Raw genomic sequence first — 21,032 nt, forward strand, 5'->3', positions numbered from 1 at the left:
GTTTTGGTTGTGTTCCTTAAGATTGGGTCCGCGAACCCATACCCTGTTAAGAACATTTTCTTCTTGACCCGTAATATTTTAGCTTTATAATTAACCCTTAATTAAGCATCGTTTTATTGAAATTTAAAGTTGTAAAAACGTTCGTGCAGATATAGGTTCGCCCAAAGACAATTTATTTAGAGTCTGCAGGAATACATACAGTTTATAGGAATCATTGTGTAGCTGTTTTCTCAAGGTATCTATATATGCGGATTTTGTTGTAAGAGCTAGGCTAATCATTATGCATGACGAATTTTACCTCGTGAATAATCTATCTCGCTGCATCTTGCACCAATCAATGAAATCACAGTTAGAACAGACGTCAGAATTATGAGGCGTGACGGATAGTAAGTTCTCAAGCCCGTCCCACAAAACCCGCATAGAAATTAACATGCGACACAATGATTCCTATTAGCTGAATGCATTCCAAGTTTAAAATCTCTTAAAATACCTGGGTAGATTAGATAGTCTTATGAAAATTTTACAAAGAGTTAAAATAAAAATAAAAACTACAAAACCACAAAACGTTTAGGTCCAACCATTAAATTACCAATGCAGAGAACGCGTTGGACGAGGCATGAATAACATGGATTTCTTGAATCAAATGTGTTTCAATTTCATAACCCAAAATCAGTACGTTAACTGTGCCTATATGGCTGCTGTAAGTTTAATAACTCTTACCGTCCCGCCCCCCCCCCAAAAAAATACTTATATCGGAGTTTAATTTTCATTTATAGTTGAAAAGGTATCCAATTTTAAGCGCCCTGGGTTATGGCGTTGGCAAAAAGAAACGCCAAGCGAGTTCCTGGATTGAGGACTATGTTGCGGGAACCGTAGAGGTTAGATTTCAAATACTTTCATTATTAAAACTTTAATTGTAGTTAGGCCTAATAATAAACAGTGTTTCTTTGGGTTTGGCTATGCACGATGACTTTGGGGTTATTAATCTGAGCTTCTACTAATTAATAGACCTTTTTTGCATAGTTGGAAAGTTTCAATAATAACTCCTAATAATTTTAAAGCCAAAATACATTCAGATTTCGTAGGTTAAAGTTTCACATTCGCCCAATTACAGGGAGCCCAGTCTAAAATTTATAGGAAAAATTGTAATTTTTTTCCGGAATTATAGGATTTTATATGAGATAAAAGGTGTTATTTATAGGAAAATATAGTACTACAAAAGATCATAATTAATACTATTTTGGCTTCAAAAATCTATAAAAAAAACTAACAAATTGGATTTAACTCGAAAAGAGGAAATAATTAAAATGTTATATAAAAATCATGAGCGAACTCCGAAAGTTCAAATTTGAACTCTATAAAAGTGCTCAATTTTGATAAATTTGATGCTAAAATATACGAAAACTTTGACTAAGTCTACATGTAGGATATTATAGGCCCTTTCATGAAATTATAGGATATCTAGGAGAGGTTCAAAATATAGGATTTTATAGGTTTAGTTTTGTCCGCAGCCGCTCAAATGTATCCTTGCTCAACGGTTTCGTGAGGATATCCGCCACCTGGTTTTCACTGGATACGTAAACGACATCCAGTAGTCCTTGCTCCACTAACTCTCGTACATAGAACTGGCGAATGCTGATATGCTTGGTACGACGATGATATTCTGGATTTCGAATCAGTTTGATGGTTCCAGCATTATCAACTCTCAGTACTGGGACATTGGTTTGGTCGTGCAGACCAATAGACGCCTTGATACTCTCGACCCAGACTACGTCCTTAGCTGCCTCCGTTGCTGCAACTAGTTCGGCTTCAGTAGTTGAAAGGGCGACAGATAGTTGTTTCCGGCTGGCCCATATGACAGGGGTGGTATCCAGGAAACATACTATGCCCGACGTTGACCGTCTCGTTTTTTCGCAGCCACCATAATCTGCATCAGAGTACGGGATGGTGGTCAGTGATCCATCCGCTTCGAATAACAGGCCCAATGTTATCGTTCCTTTCAAGTACCGAAATATGCGCTTGACGGCGTTCCAATCCTCATTGGATGGGTTTGCCATGGCCTGGGATGCACGGTTTACGGCGAATTCGATGTCAGGCCTTGTGCCCAATGCTGCGTATCGTAGGCTTCCAATAGCTGATGAATACAAAGTGGTTGACTCAAAGTTTGTCTTTCCCACGTTCTTTGGATCTAGAGCGACCGCTGGAGTCTTCATTGGTTTGCAATCCATCATGTTAAATCTCTTGAGAATATTCGTTATGTAGGCGCTTTGATGAAGAAATACTTGTCCATTGGCACAGAAATTGATTTTTAAGCCCAGATACGTTGAAGCTGGACCCATAGTTATCTCGAAATTTTTGGTTAAGTGCTTGAAGAAAACTTCAATGGCAGCATCGGTGTTTCCAGCAACCAGTCCGTCGTCGACGTAGAGCACGAGGAGAAGAAAGATGTCGTTGACAGAATATACGTAGAGACAACGATCTCCTTCAGCTCGTTTGAAACCATAGTCTCGTAGAACATGGTCGACTCTTTCATTCCAACATCGAGGAGATTGCTTCAACCCATAGAGGCTCTTACGTAGTCTCCAAACGCGTCCACTATTGTCATCAAAACCTTCTGGTTGATGCATATAAATTTCTTCAGTGAGTGTGCCATAAAGGAAAGCGGTTTTAACGTCGAATTGCTTCAACTGCAGTTTCTCTTTGGTGACAATGTTGAGGAAGATTCTGACGGTTTCAAAACGTGCAACCGGGGCAAAGGTTTCGTCGAAGTCGATTCCTCCACGTTGTGTGTAACCCTTTGCCACGAGCCGGGCCTTGAATTTAGCAACTGATCCATCTTCATTGCACTTCGTGCGGAAAACCCATCGATTCCCGACAATTTTACGCCCTTGGGGAGGATCGACTAAGTCGTAGACTTCATGCTTTTTCATGGATGCTAGTTCATCTTCCATCACCTTGTTCCATTCTTCATGGTTGGCAGTTGACCGAGCTTCGTGGACAGTCTTAGGTAGGACATCACAAATTAGAAACGCTTTGGCGTGTTTTTGCCGAGCATTAAATGGAAGCGGCTTCGTCAACTTAGATCGGTCTCGTAGAACACGGTCGGTGCCTGGCTTTTCCTCGAGTTCTCCATCGGGGCTACGCTTTGAGGAAATCGTTCTGTTTTCCGTCTCAGTGTCACTGCTCATCTGCTCGCCCTGACTTGTCACCTCTTCTGTCGGGTCCTGGAAAGCATCATCGTCATCCGAGTCTGACGCCTGCTCGGTCTGCCTTAACATGTCCTCTGGAACCCAGATCTGAGAGTCTATGACACATTTCTCAGGACTGAACGTCACATCTCGGGATCGTAAAACGTCGTTGAGCTCAGCGACATAGACACGATATCCATCATCTTCTTCGTAGCCAACAAGAATTCCTTTGTACGCCTTCTTCGATAGCTTTTTGCGTTTTTGTTTTGGTATGTGTACGAAGCATTCTGTTCCATAAACTCGTAAATGTTTGATCGATGGTGATGGTTTATTCGTCCACAATTCGTAGGGTGTCTTTCCCGGAAATCGCGTAGGAGCCGAGCGATTCAGAATGTAAACAGTGGTATTAACTGCTTCAGCCCAAAGCTTCGGTGGTATATTTGGTTTGGCGTGCAACATGGCTCGTACAGCTTCCATGATAGTGCGATTTTCTCTTTCGGCAAAACCGTTTTGTTCAGGCGTATAGGGCATGACAGCACGATGTTTTAGGCCTTCTTGCGCTGACCAATGGCGAAACTCTTCGTTAATGTACTCTGTTCCGTTGTCTGTCACCAGCTCTCGTACTATGTGGTTGTGATTTCGGCACATGGCAAGGAAATCCTTAAAGCGATGGACAACTTGTGATTTTTCCTTCAGGAAATAGGCCACTCGTAATCCAGAAAACTCATCTTTGAAGAGAAGGTAGTAGCGCTTTCCCTGCATCGAGGGAGTTGGTGATGGACCCCAGAGATCGGAGTGAATACGTTCACCCGGTCTTTCCGCTCTATCCTTCCGAGTGCCAAAACTGTGTCGTGACATCTTGCCATAGACGCAACCTTCACAAATGCCATTTTCTGTACGATCAGTAACTTCGTAACCGAGCTTCTTTAAAGTCGCTTTTACGTGGCGCTTGTCTTGATGACCAAGGCGTTCATGCCAAATCTGAAGGTCTGTCTGTCTCTTTGAATCGGCTACAAGGTGGGCTGAATGCGTAGGCTGTTCCACTGTTATGTCAACTCGGAACAAGCTTTCAACTTTCCCGGGCAGTCGCAGTTGCCTTGTCCCTTTGATCCTTTCAAAGATACCGCAAGACTCAGCTGTGGCAACGAATTCGAAGTTTCTGTTGCGTTTCATTGCGCTCTTGACGGAAAATACATTGCAAGCGAAAGTGTCAATATGCCATACGTTGTGAATCACTTCGCGGTGTAACTTCGTCCCGATATGAAATAATATGACGACATCACCTTCACCATCTGCAGCCATTTCAGCTTTGTTTCCAACTTGAAGGATCGCTGGGGTGGCGAATTCCCGGAAATTTCGGAGGTTGGACCGACTGTTGGTAATATGCTGCGTTGCTCCCGAGTCAAAGTACCTGTTGAGTTTTCAGTGGTAGCACGCAACCCTAACCTCCAGTATCAATAAACCGTACTAGAATACTTGGAACTAAAACATATTTATTAAGTAGAAACGTAACGTAAGTATACAAAACAGGCCGAACGCGATTACATGATTAAAAAAAAAAAAAGAACGGTATATCCATAGCTTATATACAATATTAAAAAACATTCCGTTATCACAAGGTTTTTTTTTATACATATACATTATGATTGAATAGGCCAATGTCGGTAAAAAACTTAGACTTCAACAATTATACTTATAGGATCGCTTGGCTCCCAGCCAATAAGGTGTTTTCCTTTAAAATAACAAAGTAACTTCAGAAGCGCGCTTGATGTCGCGCGCCACAATTACAACATCACTTGAAATATTTATCACATCTCGCGCTAAATATTGCTGCCAATGAAATTTTGTTAGCTAAAAAGCAAGGCATTACGTGATTGGTCAGAGGTGCAACTTTTAATTTATCGATGAAATGTGAATCGACATTTATTTTTCAAATCATTCGGATTAACCTTACTTTCGACACATTGCACTATGCAGAAAAAGTCTCATAATTAGCTCACGAAGACATTTCACCTTACCTTTGAAAAAAAAAAATTTCATAAAAAAAACCCATTAAATATAATTGCGGTCCTTTGAACCTGGAGTTGAAAATTCTATAAAAAAAATTGTTGTAAAATCAGCAGGTTATCTGATCAAACAACTAAATTATTTTCTTCTCTTTTTCATACCATTTCAGTTATGCGTAATGCAACACCAATAAACCTTGAACACACAAAATTGCAAGATACTTCGCAGCTTTGCAAATTTGAACATAACATAACCACATTACCATAATGAAAAAAAAACGAACCCTTTTGATTTTATATTTAATTGAATATTGCAGAAAAGTTGATACAAACTAAAAACTAATTGGTACTTTTAATCTCTATACATTGAATTGAATCTTTCAATCAAATTAACTTAGTACGACTTAGATTGAGTCATAGTACGAAATAACTACGTTAAACACTACTCTTAGAACCAATTAACCCCTTTATACAGAAAAAACCCCTTATAATTTATATGTTACAGCGTACAATTAAAGTCGATCGAAGTTTATTAGTTTCAAACTCCAACTAACTTAAATTGAATAAATTAAAAAAAAAAAAGAGAAAAAAATTTAATCACTATATTTTATTTTTCTAAGTGGAATGTTTTTGCCTAGCATTTGATTTTCGTCTAAAAATAAGTATAGATTAGATTTTAAGCCTAATTAGAAATAAAGGTCACTAATCTTTGGTATATAAGAGTGTAAATGTATATGCAAATTAGCCTCCTGTTAATTAAATTACATTACGAATGTTACTTTAAAGGGAAACTTAAGTTAACCAAAAGTATTTTTAAAGCAGAATATTTTTATTTTTATAACATGTAAAAATGTTCCTTTTTTTCCTAAATTAAAATCAAAACTATATTTCCAAATTTTAAAGGGACAATAAAAGCTTCAAACAAATTGATTTTATTTACTTTAGAATACTTAGTTTTCAGACTAGGAGGATTGATACCATTTACACCGGGAGGTGAGGCTAATTGGTACTGCACTTTATCCGCCAAGTAACCTGGCCTCCTGGTGTAAATGGTATCAATCCTCGCAGTCTGAAAACAATGTATATTGAAAAACAGACTAAACGATGTGGCTAAAAACGAAAATATTTCAGTGAATATTATAATCGAAATTGAGTTATTAACTGTGAAAATTTGTCGGGATTAATTTCCTACATTAAGTACTAATATTGGCAACTTTGAACAAAGCGCAATATTAACGAGTTTTAATAAAGGCTCTATAAAGAAGGCACCGGCGGGTGGATAAAATGTATTTGATTCTTTGAAACACATCACAAGCACCACGTGACGCCAAGATACAGAACAAAGACTCCACATGAAGTGGGACTACACACCTAGTGATTGTTTTTCGCGAGACTTTAGCGCCAATTTACAGAAGTGGTAGTTTTCGAAATAAACCGAACTAAGCTTAATTTTAATTTTGAATCACGCATTTCCTAATCCTCAGTCAAAGGATAAATTTGAGATAAATTGGCCCACTAACTGTGGAACGGCTCAGGTCAGGTGGGGCGCTGCAAATGGGGGAGGAATACTCGGAAAATCTGACGTAAACCGCCCGCCATTTTTCGGAGTATTCCCCCCCACTTATATCGTCCCTCCCCCATCATTCTTACGTCAGTCAAGTGTCTAAGATGTATTTCAAGTAATTTTAGCCCATCCGCCGATGCCTGCTTTACAGACCCTTCAACTATTTTTAAGCCGCCAATTTTATCATTCAATAGCCCAAAATAAAATCAACCCCTCAAGCTCCCTTTACGATTATTCAATAAAAACAGCTAAAACAAAAATACTTGTTGGTCAAATTAAGTATCTCTTCAATACGGTAAGGTAATAGTAATTAAGCTTACCTACGTTACGTATCATTCGAAAATAGTTAGTGTATAAGTCAGCCTCACTGTAGGTTATAGTTATTGAGCCTTATTTATTTATTTATTAAATCTGAAAAATTTGGCATACTTGGGTTTTGAGTACAGGCAAGTTCGTTTACGGTTTGTAATTGGTATACAAGTTAATTAATAGGAATAAAGAAAATAATAAAAATAAATACTTATGTATATTTAATAATTATAATTAAATATACACAATTATATTGTATTGAGTGCCTTTAAAATATTAATTAGTATCGATTGAAAAAAATGGTCCAAAAAAAAAAAAGAAAATAGGCTTAAATACTTCAGGTTGATTTCGTGGAAATTTTCATCGTTAACGTTAGGAATTAGGAATTAGGATCATTTTTAAAAAATAAACGGATAATATCTGTCGTAATAATAATAATTATAATATCTGTACACAGTTTCATTTATTCCTTCAAATATTTAGCTTTGAACGAGCGCCGACGACGCACTAGCGGTTGTTGTTGATTTAGGGATAACGTTATCCTTAGCTTTGGTAACGGAAACAGTAGCCGAGGTTTCGACTCGATTTAAAGTCTCGGAATTGGTTGAGCCATTCATTAAAGTAAGTCTAGTTTGAATGTACTCTTCTTTATAGGGTTTCAACGGAATCACAAACACAGTTATATCGTCAATAGTCGCAGCCTTGTTATCGGCGGTTTTCCAATTTCTTTCACGCAATTTACCACGCGAATGCATAACTAAATCCTGAGCAGCCGAAATGTATCTGAAATAACATGGTAGGTACCCCCGAAAGATTGAAACGTAAGACTAGAGGAGTATTTTTGTGGGTTGTGAACAATAAGAATTAACCCTGTAGTGTTAAATGCGAATGCGCTTCAATATTTGATGCTGCTAAGCTAATTAAGCACTATGTTAATTTTTTTGAAATCATTCAGTGTTGGGTCCCAATAAGTCAGTATTCACTATTCAGGCTAAGCGGAATTCCCAGGTAAGCATGCGCAGTGCATTGAAATTATAGCTAAATCTTAGGATTTTCAGGCAAAATATCATCACTAGTTGCCAACTAACAGCACTGCCTAATTAGTAATTACAAAGATTACGTAATGACATTGAACAACATTAACAGTAATTTCGGTCAAAACAGGGATAGATTTAATTTTAGAAGTAGGAATGAAGAACAGAGTAACGTGGACGCGCATGGTCAAAATCCCGGACGGACCCCCTTCCACGGGACGGGGGGGGGGTGTGAAAGAAGAGGCGGACGGGTCATAGCGACAGAGGTAAAAGGGAATTACGTCACTATTTTTCGCCGTCCCCATCAGCAACGTCATCAAAACGTACTAACGTAGTTTAAGTGAGCAGCCAATAAGATAATTTAAACTTTTCGTTACGTGTTGGAGGGAGCTAGGGGCTCTATACTGGGTGGGCTATGAGTCGGACTGAAGTAAATACTAACCGTTTTCCATTCCTACTTCTAAAATTAAATCTATCCCTGGTCAAAATTAAAGATATATACAGCAGGAATTTAAATTCCTTTGAGGAAAAATGAAATTTTTTCCGGAGTTATGGGATTTTATAGAGAAATAAAATAGGACAGGTGTGAGGGTATGCACTGCAAGTCACCTTTGAAACTATTAATTCTCAAGGTAGCAACAGAATTTCAGTGAAGTCACTCTTCAGTATAGTGCAACAAAAAGGGTGTTCCATAATTAAGACTAAGTAGTGCTTCAAATTACCAATGACTAAAACCACAACAAGAAATTTATAATATTTGTGCAAACATCCAAATTGTTTGTGATACAAAGGTCACACAAAAAAGTCTCATAGTTATAACAGGGTCACATGAACAAAAAATAGATGATAAAGTAAAGACCCCCTGCTAAGTGATGTACAACAATTCACCTTGTCGGCCCTCTAACAGCCATCCATCACAGGAGAAAAGCATAATGTAATGCAATGTAATTGGTACGCGTGTTAGCAAGCTTCCGATATCAAGCATTACCATCATTCAATCCCCACGAATTAACTTACTAAAGGGTTAAAAACAACCATTTTAAAAATCACCTGTACTTATATCTCTGCGTATCATTAGCTGGGAAATGGTCCAAGGACTTTTGCACAATCTTAGCAGCAGTTTCATTGGCGGTAATATCCCATAATCCGTCAGTTCCCATGACCACAACATCGCTATCAGTCAAATCTTTATCCATCAAATCGTAAATAATGACTTCGGGTTGAGCGGTCAGGAAGGGTTTAATATCCACGTCCGTTGTTTGAGCCTTGAGGTCGTGATCTCCGAATCCTCTGGTAACTCCGATGGTCGCTAATACTCTACTTCTCTTACCTTCTCCGTAAATTAATGGAAATCTTAAATCCTGGGTGGTTACCGTCTTATAAGCCCAGCCAGACATATAACCATCACGGTAAAGCATTTTCTTTCCTAAGTCCTTTCTGACTGGTCGCCGAATGTATTCAAGATGGGTGAATTCGTGGCCTAGAAGCTCAGGTCGAAGTAAACCCTGAGTAAATGACATTAAAAAAATAATTTAGAACCAAAGAGTAATGCCTCTGTCAGCTCCTGTGGCGCCCCTAACAATGGCTAATCTTCTACACACCAATTTTACCATGAAGGAACCAATCAGAACTCGCAGGGTTCGTACAAAATTTTTGGAATGAAATTCCCTGACTTTTCCAGGTTTTCCCTGACTAAATTCCACAAATTTCCCTGACCATATGCAATAACTTCACAAGGCGTAAATTTATGAAAACCAATCTAAATTCACTCGAATCATTTTTGCACGAGTTGTCATTGTTATAAAGATAAGCCAATTAATTCGTTTAAATTTAACCATAAGTAAATCATAAATAACTGGAGCGAGTGAAGCGAGCTCCGCGAATTTGGGGTTCTGCTCAAGTCTCAGACAACACTTTTTGGTCACCCTTATACTGTTATCCAGACTATCAATTTCCCACCAATATATTTTTCCCTGACATTTCCCTGACTTTTTAGGCACATTTTCAATTTCCCTGACCTTTTGGGCACATTTTCAATTTCCCTGACCTTTTGGGCACATTTTCAATTTCCCTGACCTTTTGGGCCCATTTTCAATTTCCCTGACCTTTTGGGCCCATTTTCAATTTCCCTGACTTTTCCCTGACCTTTTGGGCCCATTTTCAATTTCCCTGACTTTTCCCTGACCTTTTGGGCCCATTTTCAATTTCCCTGACTTTTCCCTGACCTTTTGGGCCCATTTTCAATTTCCCTGACTTTTCCCTGACCTTTTGGGCCCATTTTCAATTTCCCTGACTTTTCCCTGACCTTTTGGGCCCATTTTCAATTTCCCTGACTTTTCCCTGACCTTTTGGGCCCATTTTCAATTTTCCTGACTTTTCCCTGACCTTTTGGGCCCATTTTCAATTTCCCTGACTTTTCCCTGACCTTTTGGGCCCATTTTCAATTTCCCTGACTTTTCCCTGACCTTTTGGGCCCATTTTCAATTTCCCTGACTTTTCCCTGACCTTTTGGGCCCATTTTCAATTTCCCTGACTTTTCCCTGACCTTTTGGGCCCATTTTCAATTTCCCTGACTTTTCCAGGTTTTCCAGGTCGTGTACGAACCCTGACTCGGCCAAAAGGGCGGAGTTTAAACTAGCCTTTGCCTAGCTAGCTTAGCGGGTGAGTTAACTCCACCCCTCGACTATGGGAACATCTACCGCGATTTAAACTAAACCACAGTCAAGAGTTGCTCTAACAGTGAAACCCTCAATGTTGATAACAAACGTATCGGCAAATTTGTCCCCATAAAACCTTTAATAAACTTGATTCTTACCAAATATCTGATTCGATCTCGTTCCGATTCAGGAGTAAAATCATTGGACAATGGAACTGCTTTGCTGCCTCGACATAAAATGGCTCTACTATCACCAGCATTAGCCACGTAAACTTTACCCATTAAGAATACAGCCACTACAGCGGTACAACCTCCAGTTACACGATACTGAATTTTATCTTGACCAATTTGTTTATCCTATCAGAACAAGAAGGATCTAATTAACTTTTAAACTTAACAATGAAACCTAACATAAGTTTATAAGATATGTTCCTTCCATAAGCATGACACTACTTGCACAAGTTCGTAATGCTAGAGACTTACAGCTCGAGATAACTAGTTCGAGGGAGAACGACAAGCGAGAATTGATTAACTACACTCGGTGGTTAATTTTACAGGACTTCAATCTTCCTATTTAGCCTGCATTACTAAGCCTTTGACAGCGCATCACCAGGCATCGCTTACGAGAATCTATGACGTTTCATCTACGTCAGACTTACTGAGAACTAGTTCGATAACGACATGCGAGAATTGATTGTCTACACTCGGTGGTTAATTTTGCAAGACTTCAATCTTCTCCTATTTAGTCTGCATTACTAAGCCTTTGCAGCGCCTCAACAGGCGTCACTTTACCTCGAATCTATGACGTTTCATCTACCTCAGACTTACTGAGAACTAGTTCGATAACGACAAGCGAGAACTGATTGTCTACACTCGGTGGTTAATTAATTTTGCAGGACAAATCTTCTCCTATTTAGTCTGCATTACTAAGCCTTTGACAACAGCACCTCACCAGGCGTCGCTTTACGAGAATCTATGACGTACTTTCATCTACGTCAGACTTACTGAGAACTAGTTCGATAACGACAAGCGAGAATTGATTAACTACACTCGGTGGTTAATTAATTTTGCAGGACTACCATCTAGCTCCTATTTAGTCTGCATTACTAAGCCTTTGACAGCAGCGCCTCATCAGGCGTAGCTTAACCTCGAATCTATGACGTACTTTCATCTACGTCAGACTTACTGAGAACTAGTTCGATAACGACAAGCGAGAATTGATTGTCTACACTCGGTGGTTAATTAATTTTGCAGGACCAAGTTCCATCTAGGTCCTATTTAGTCTGCATTACTAAGCCTTTGTCAGCGCCTCACCAGGCGCACTTCGCTTTACCTCGAATCTATGACCTACCTCACTCACTTCATGACAAACTTATGAGGAACATACCTTATGAACTAATAAAGAAATTTACCATTTCCCAAAAGGCAGTTTCAAGAGCGCCAATAATAAGGCTATCTTTAGTTACTACTCGTTCAGGAGGGGAATAAGTGTTTGTTGGAACGGTATTAGCGTCAGTCTTCTCGGAGAAAGGGAGTAAATAGTCCTTTATCGCTTCTAATTTCTCTTCAATAATTTTGTATAGGGTGTTAGCCGCTACAACAGCAGCCCCTGACCCAGCGTGTCCATCGAATAACCCAAAATAGATCCATGGTAGGACTTGTTCACTCTAAGATTGCGAGTGCTCAATTATGTTAGTCAAGTGTAATTAATCCCATATTAGGTAGGGATTCCAGGTTGCTACAAATGTCTTTTTTATTTATTCTTCTCTAGTCTATACGCGTGTGTTACCTGATACTGTCGATGTCGCGGATGACGTTCAGGTGTTCCACAAAGGAGATTTTTATGACACTGCGTAATCTCCTAAATACAACCTGATATAACTTTCCCATAAAATTTTAACTAATTTTTAATATAATAATAATATCATCCCATCTTTAAACATTAAGTTTATAATTTTGAAAATATTCATAATTTGTTTAAATTGAAAAACATGTCCCTTTCCAAACTGTCATCGTGAAATTTGGAAATTTCCTAGATTCTACCAGAAGGGGATGGATAATAGAAGAAGTATGACACTCTGTATCCTCTTAATACTTCAGTTATGTAACAGGATTCTTCCCGGGCTCATGGCACCATTTTGTTAATTTGCTCTCCCGCTCATCAAACTTAATTCAGATGGGCATCGCACCGTGCTAGGGTGAATTCTATAACTGTTTGGTATTTACTAAATCCTCAGCAATCAACCCACAAACCTTGATTGTCTTGACGTGGGACATAAATCCACAAGCGCGTCAAGGCAAATAGTTAAAACGCTAATAGAGTAATGATGAGGGGGAACTATTTATCGCATATGTGATTCGGTTTAGTAATCTTGCTCAAAATGTAAAATGATGTTATGACGAATCATGTTAAAACTATCCCGCTTTATGATCAGGCTAGGAAATAAGACAGGTTTACAGGTCAAAAACTAGTTTATTAATTGCTTGGACCACTTTTTTTATTCAAAACGTGAGGGTCACTGGTCCCAATGACTAGTTTATTAATTCCTACTTTTATTAAAAATTGATATGGGGACCTCTTTAATTATTTTCATTTTAACATAAATTTCGACTCCAGGAGTCCAGTTGTGTATACAACCCTAAGCCGAGAGAGATTTTTTAGAACGACCACAAGTCCTGGGACCAGTAGAAAAATAAATAGGGGAAGGGTCACTGGTCCCGGGACCAGTTTCATATTTAAGACATCAGGGGTCACTGGTCCGGAGGACTAGTTCAGAAATAAACCTTATTTCCAAGCCTGTTTATGATACACTTCTCTCTCCAAGAAAAGTATTATATACTTCCGCTTTTTTGCAAATGTTATAAACCTTCAATAACTTGTTGACCTTTTCTCATATTTCCTTAGTTGTCCCCGAGCATTTGAAATTTTGAAGACATGATCAAATTCTCTTAACACTAACAGACATCCTCATTTTAACAAACATCTCCACACCGCCACGCGATTTTAAAGACATTGTGACCATGGATATAAGACGCGCGTGAGGAAATATGTTTTCACGCTATAGGATAGGCAACTCCCTATCTCCGACAGCAGATTATTCCATATCTACTCTGTTCCAGCTTCAGTTGCCCGTGCTGACAACCGAAGCTGGAACAGGGCATATATGGAATAAGATACTGTCTGGATAGGATGGCCATCCCACATACTACAACTTCTTTATGACCTATGAACCCAATTTTCAAATTCCAGCCTAACTTCTACGCAATATTTCAAAGACATTTACAACTTGTAACAACCGTAAAACTTACTGAACTAATTGCTTACATTTGAATTTTTCCGTTGAAAACTAGGTGTGGATGGAGGGGTTGCAAAGGCAGAACTTGAATCTTGACTAGAAGTATTTTTAAGAGGGGCTGTGGGATTATTTACAGAATTGGAAGCGCTATCCTGGTCGGCGGACTCTTCATTTCCATTAGTGACAACCTCACTAGGAGTAGCTGCAGTTTCTGGTATCGCTTTTGAAGTGTCAGCGTGGCTAGCTACCGGTTCCTTAGTTTCCACACCTAATTCCGTTTCCTCTTCTTCCGAAATATCTATAGTTTTATGTAATGTACCTCTGTACATGGATGCTTGGTCTTCGTTACGAATACTTTTTCCCGCATTGATAGCTCTATAATTTTATTGATAATAAATTTATTACTACATAAAGTCTATGAGGCTTATTAGAAAATATGCATATCATGGTGGATACTACATTAACGGTTGACCTTGGGCTATAGAGTGGGACTGAGAGGGGAGGAGCTACAGGGGACATAACGACAGTATTTGTAGTCTAAATTGTATGGCCTGAGCTGATGACTTCCAATCAGTCTGGGAAATAGCACACTTCCTCTGGTCCAAAAACAGTTTATTAATTGCTTAGACTAGTTTTTTAATTAAAAAAGTGGGGGTTAATGGTCCTCGGGACCAGTTTATTAATTGTAAATCTATAGGAGAACAAAGGCGGGGACCAGTCTGGAGAGCAGTTTATTATTTAGGACACCAGGGGGGGGGGGGCGGGTCACTGGTCCCAATTAAGGACTAGTTTAAAAAATATCCTTATTTCCCAGACTGCAAGTTCCAATATGGTAAGAGAAGGAGGGTGTGACGTCACGAGCAAGTTCGTAGTACAGACTATATAGAGGGCTTTCAGCTGGAGTAGGAGCTGAGTCTCGTGACATAATTTAAGCTGCCATATTGGTGGCTTCATAGCAGGAATGAAACTGAGACCACCCAATATGGCTACCAGAACAGCGGTAAGACTTGGGAGGGTGTGACGTACTACTACTATCCCATCTGAAATCTCTCTATAGTTCCAAACACGGGAACAGGATACACAGTTTCAAATGGTTGCCAACATGGATTTAGTATAGAAGCTTACTCTTCATGGATATATCACTAACCTTAAAACACGCACTACATTTATTCCTTGTCTGAAATGGCCCAAACTGGTTTGTGATGTAGAATTTGAGGCAAATTCAGAGGAGGGGTGAGTGGCACGCGCGTTTGTGACGTTGAAGGTAGAATTTGAGGAAAATTCAGAGGAGGGGAGGGTGGTGTGTGGCACGCGCGTTTGTGACGTAGAATCTGACGAAAATTTAGAGGAGGGGGAGGGGTGCATGGCACGCGGGTTTGTGACGTAGAATTTGAGAGTAGGTAGAGGGGTGAGTGGCACGCGCGTTTGTGACGTAGAATTTGAGGCAAATCCAGAGGAGGGATAGGGGGGTGAGTGGCACGCGCGTTTGTGACGTAGAATTTGAGGCAAATCCAGAGGAGGGATAGGGGGGTGAGTGGCACGCGCGTTTGTGACGTAGAATTTGAGGCAAATCCAGAGGAGGGATAGGGGGGTGAGTGGCACGCGCGTTTGTGACGTAAAATTTGAGGAAAATTCAGAGGAGGGGGAGGGGGGTGAGTGGCACGTGCGTTTGTGACGTAGAATTTGAGGCAAATCCAGAGGAGGGATAGGGGGGTGAGTGGCACGCGCGTTTGTGACGTAGAATTTGAGGCAAATCCAGAGGAGGGATAGGGGGGTGAGTGGCACGCGCGTTTGTGACGTAGAATTTGAGGCAAATCCAGAGGAGGGATAGGGGGGGTGAGTGGCACGTGCGTTTGTGACGTAGAATTTGAGGCAAATCCAGAGGAGGGATAGGGGGGTGAGTGGCACGCGCGTTTGTGACGTAGAATTTGAGGAAAATTCAGAGGAGGGGGAGGGGGTGAGTGGCACGCCCGTTTGTGACGTAGAATTTGAGGAAAATTCAGAGGGGGAGGGGGTGAGTGGCACGCCCGTTTGTGACGTAGAATTTGAGGAAAATTCAGAGGGGGAGGGGGTGAGTGGCACGCCCGTTTGTGACGTAAAATTTGAGGAAAATTCAGAGGAGGGGGAGGGGGGTGAGTGGCACGTGCGTTTGTGACGTAGAATTTGAGGCAAATCCAGAGGAGGGATAGGGGGGTGAGTGGCACGCGCGTTTGTGACGTAGAATTTGAGGAAAATTCAGAGGAGGGGGAGGGGGTGAGTGGCACGCCCGTTTGTGACGTAGAATTTGAGGAAAATTCAGAGGGGGAGGGGGTGAGTGGCACGCCCGTTTGTGACGTAAAATTTGAGGAAAATTCAGAGGAGGGGGAGGGGGGTGAGTGGCACGTGCGTTTGTGACGTAGAATTTGAGGCAAATCCAGAGGAGGGATAGGGGGGTGAGTGGCACGCCCGTTTGTGACGTAGAATTTGAGGAAAATTCAGAGGGGGAGGGGGTGAGTGGCACGCCCGTTTGTGACGTAGAATTTGAGGAAAATTCAGAGGGGGAGGGGGTGAGTGGCACGCCCGTTTGTGACGTAAAATTTGAGGAAAATTCAGAGGGGGAGGGGGTGAGTGGCACGCCCGTTTGTGACGTAAAATTTGAGGAAAATTCAGAGGGGGAGGGGGTGAGTGGCACGCCCGTTTGTGACGTAAAATTTGAGGAAAATTCAGAGGGGGAGGGGGTGAGTGGCACGCCCGTTTGTGACGTAGAATTTGAGGCAAATCCAGAGGAGGGATAGGGGGGTGAGTGGCACGCGCGTTTGTGACGTAGAATTTGAGGCAAATCCAGAGGAGGGATAGGGGGGGTGAGTGGCACGTGCGTTTGTGACGTAGAATTTGAGGCAAATCCAGAGGAGGGATAGGGGGGTGAGTGGCACGCGCGTTTGTGACGTAGAATTTGAGGAAAATTCAGAGGAGGGGGAGGGGGTGAGTGGCACGCCCGTTTGTGACGTAGAATTTGAGGAAAATTCAGAGGGGGAGGGGGTGAGTGGCACGCCCGTTTGTGACGTAGAATTTGAGGAAAATTCAGAGGGGGAGGGGGTGAGTGGCACGCCCGTTTGTGACGTAAAATTTGAGGAAAATTCAGAGGAGGGGGAGGGGGGTGAGTGGCACGTGCGTTTGTGACGTAGAATTTGAGGCAAATCCAGAGGAGGGATAGGGGGTGAGTGGCACGCGCGTTTGTGACGTAGAATTTGAGGAAAATTCAGAGGAGGGGGAGGGGGTGAGTGGCACGCCCGTTTGTGACGTAGAATTTGAGGAAAATTCAGAGGGGGAGGGGGTGAGTGGCACGCCCGTTTGTGACGTAAAATTTGAGGAAAATTCAGAGGAGGGGGAGGGGGGTGAGTGGCACGTGCGTTTGTGACGTAGAATTTGAGGCAAATCCAGAGGAGGGATAGGGGGGTGAGTGGCACGCCCGTTTGTGACGTAGAATTTGAGGAAAATTCAGAGGGGGAGGGGGTGAGTGGCACGCCCGTTTGTGACGTAGAATTTGAGGAAAATTCAGAGGGGGAGGGGGTGAGTGGCACGCCCGTTTGTGACGTAAAATTTGAGGAAAATTCAGAGGGGGAGGGGGTGAGTGGCACGCCCGTTTGTGACGTAAAATTTGAGGAAAATTCAGAGGGGGAGGGGGTGAGTGGCACGCCCGTTTGTGACGTAAAATTTGAGGAAAATTCAGAGGGGGAGGGGGTGAGTGGCACGCCCGTTTGTGACGTAGAATTTGAGGAAAATTCAGAGGGGGAGGGGGTGAGTGGCACGCCCGTTTGTGACGTAGAATCTGAGGAAAATTCAGAGGGGGGTGAGTGGCACGCCCGTTTGTGACGTAGAATTTGAGGAAAATTCAGAGGAGGGGGAGGGGGGGTGAGTGGCACGCCCGTTTGTGACGTAGAATTTGAGGAAAATTCAGAGGAGGGGGAGGGGGGGTGAGTGGCACGCCCGTTTGTGACGTAGAATTTGAGGAAAATTCAGAGGGGGGAGGGGGTGAGTGGCACGCCCGTTTGTGACGTAGAATTTGAGGAAAATTCAGAGGAGGGGGAGGGGGTGAGTGGCACGCCCGTTTGTGACGTAGAATTTGAGGAAAATTCAGAGGGGGAGGGGGGTGAGTGGCACGCCCGTTTGTGACGTAGAATCTGAGGAAAATTCAGAGGGGGGTGAGTGGCACGCCCGTTTGTGACGTAGAATCTGGGGAAAATTCAGAGGGGGGGGGTGTGGCACGCGCGCCGAAAAAAATATTAAGTTTCCCTCAATTTCTACGTCATCAGCGAGCTTGTATCCCCACCCGCGCGAATTTTTATGACATAAATGTGGTTAAAATCGAATTGCTTTTGCCTTACTGAAGGCTACAGTGATATATTCATGACATGAAGGGTAATCTATAGGGAGCTAATCAGCTAACAACTGGCTGGGGGAAGAGATAGTCTGACGTCACGCAGCCCCTCTCTGGTTGGCATTTTTGCGCGTAGAATACTGTTTCCAACCGTTAGGGGGATGAAACTCCAGTAAGGGATAGAAGGGTGTGACGTTTCAGGGTCCCTATAATAAATCCATGTTGCCAACTCCCATAACCACTACCGGGGTAGTACCAGTCCATACCATGCCATGCATGTGCCAAGGCTTAACGCGCGATTTTTAGCCATGGATCTGTTTAAAATGATGCTCAGAAGCAGACTACACATCATTTTGACCCTGATTTGTCAGTTAAAATGGCACGATAAACCTTGGCACATGCATCGGGAATAAGGTGAATTCTCTTCGCTCCCCTCATGATATTTTTGACACTAGTTCACAACTTCATATGTTGTTGTTGTGGGGATCATCCCTTAAGCACACATCAAAATTTACACCCCCTTTAAATGCTGGTTTCCCTATTTTCACCTTACCAATGACAATTAACTGATAGTAACATATTAAACCAAGTTATACTTACTCCGCATATCCGCTATTCCATGGAAGTTTAGTGATGTCTCTAGGAACGATAATAGGCCTAATAACGTGATCGGCTGATACTTGAATCTCATCATCGGTGTTTAATTGCAAAAAATTTGGTCTGGTATAACGGAATTTGGAGGGTATATCACCGACTGAGGAATTATCGCTTTCCCTCGAAGGTGGTAAGGCGTCTAAACCACTGACTGCGTTGTATAACGCGGTTTTCATACGGTTAAACATTACACCGCCTTTAAACTATCTCGATTTTAAACTGAAGTTTACTTTAAACTCAAAATTAAGTCAAAAATAATAACTTATCTACGAATCAAATGATTTAGAACGCATCGGAAGTTCATAACCACTAAAATATTGACACATTGCATTCCGCCATTTCTATTCTGCAAAAATGAATTTCAGGGCTGCCAGATTCCGGATTCCACTGTTGGAAGAGGAAGTGAAAATTTTAGCGGCAAATTTAAAAATAAAACTCGTTTTCGTTGAAAGTGTTGATATTAACAGGGAGCACAAATCTATTTTTGTGCTCACTGATATTAATAACTAAAATCAAATTTTTCTAAATAATTAATGCTGTTTCTTTTGGGCTGCTCCGATCTGCTCCGGACCCCATATCCCATTAACGCAATACATTTTCGAATGCTCCCGGAGCCCTAAGAAATAATGAACCACAATATTATATCAATTTATATATACAAAGAATGACGCTTGGAGTAGCAATTAAATTTACTACACAGTAAGGTTTTACCAAGGAGGATGATTTTACCTTGGAACAGAAGTCATCTCTTCCGGCATAGCCCACTCGATCTTGCGACCTTTAGCCCAAGATTAGATCTAATGGACTAGGCCTATGCTTCCCGCGTCGACCTACGGTTACGAAATCTCGAATTACTTTTATATAAGCCTAATCTTAATAAATATAGGACACATAATGATAAAGGCTAAGCCTATTTAGGCTTAAATTCCAAAACGAATATTAATTTTGCCGCTCTTTAAATTTATTTTGGTTTTTCTCAAATGACAGACATAGAAACTGACCAGCACTAGCTCACACTGTTTGTTTTGTTTTTGTTGTTTTTTTTTATGTTATGTTTGTTTCCGTAACTTATGTACATAATAAATAATCAAATATTATTTTAGGAACCAACCCTTTTGAAAAACAAACAAACGAAAACCGGACTCAAACAATAATTATATGAATATTGTTAATATCGTAATTATCTAGATAGAAAATATGTTAAAGTTGGGCCTCTTTAATAAAAGACCTCAGATTAGGTTATCTTTTTTTTTCATTTTTTTACAAAAACCTAATCGCAATTATTTCGCTGCTCAAATATACAATTTAAGAGATAATATTACGAAATATTTGAGGTATATTTATAATATTATTGTGTAATAATTTATATTAGGCAATGTTTATTATCTATTCTATACAACTCTATATTTTTAAGAACTAAACCACAGCCCTATAATAAAACAAAGTCTAAATTCAAAAACTTATGTTTTTATCAGCTAATAAGGTTTATTTACTTTTCTTTTTGTTTAAATATTTTGGCAACAATAATTTCTAATATATATTTAATACATATATATGGTTCTTTTACAATAAAATTTACGTAAATTTTACTAGCACCAAAATTATTTTAAAATTAAAAAATAATCTATAGACTATTTTAGACGAAAGTCGAGGGTTAATCCAAGCCCAGCTTTCACCAGTACTACTACTAAGCCAAAAAAGTAAACTATGAGAAGCAAGAACCATCAATCGCCGAAACAGCCTATCAAAAAATAATAATATATATAATACCAAAGGCTAATATTTTAATAGTTAATTTTTTTTATCTTTTTAATTAGTGATATCTGATATGGAAAACGCCCATTGGTTGAAATATTTACGTCACACGATGACACATAAAACGTTTTGGTACTTTTTTTGACATGCATGTTAATTTTTTTGGATGTTTTTTTCTTAATTATTTTCACATTTTGTGCGATTTTTTTATAA

At 40.6% G+C, this 21,032-nt stretch overlaps 1 protein-coding gene and 1 long non-coding RNA gene across 3 annotated transcripts; one reads left to right on the forward strand and one right to left on the reverse strand.

Annotated features, from left to right (window-relative positions):
• Positions 1 to 543: 543 nt before the first annotated feature.
• On the forward strand, positions 544 to 5,504 carry LOC149679604 (uncharacterized). Its single transcript, XR_016365849.1, has 3 exons — positions 544 to 700; positions 777 to 878; positions 5,365 to 5,504. It is a non-coding gene; the product is annotated as an uncharacterized LOC149679604 (long non-coding RNA).
• Positions 5,481 to 19,401, reverse strand: LOC149679605 (protein phosphatase 1H). 2 transcript variants are annotated; one of them, XM_089835434.1, is made up of 6 exons: positions 19,011 to 19,401; positions 14,083 to 14,428; positions 12,170 to 12,424; positions 10,917 to 11,114; positions 9,158 to 9,606; positions 5,481 to 7,850 (listed from the first exon to the last, which is right to left on the reverse strand). In XM_089835434.1, exons 1-6 carry the CDS (start codon positions 19,250 to 19,252, stop codon positions 7,547 to 7,549), a joined length of 1,794 nt encoding a protein of 597 aa, XP_089691560.1. In that variant the 5' UTR covers positions 19,253 to 19,401; the 3' UTR covers positions 5,481 to 7,546. The 2 variants fall into 2 exon arrangements, with proteins under 2 accessions (XP_089691560.1, XP_089691559.1); XM_089835433.1 differs by having other exon boundaries at positions 9,152 to 9,606; positions 19,011 to 19,399.
• Positions 19,402 to 21,032: the final 1,631 nt, after the last annotated feature.

Source organism: Phalangium opilio, unplaced genomic scaffold (assembly GCF_054372755.1).
Source record: "Phalangium opilio isolate 3A_F unplaced genomic scaffold, DU_Popi_V2 ptg000041l_1, whole genome shotgun sequence".
Classification (NCBI taxonomy): Eukaryota; Metazoa; Arthropoda; class Arachnida; order Opiliones; family Phalangiidae; genus Phalangium; species Phalangium opilio.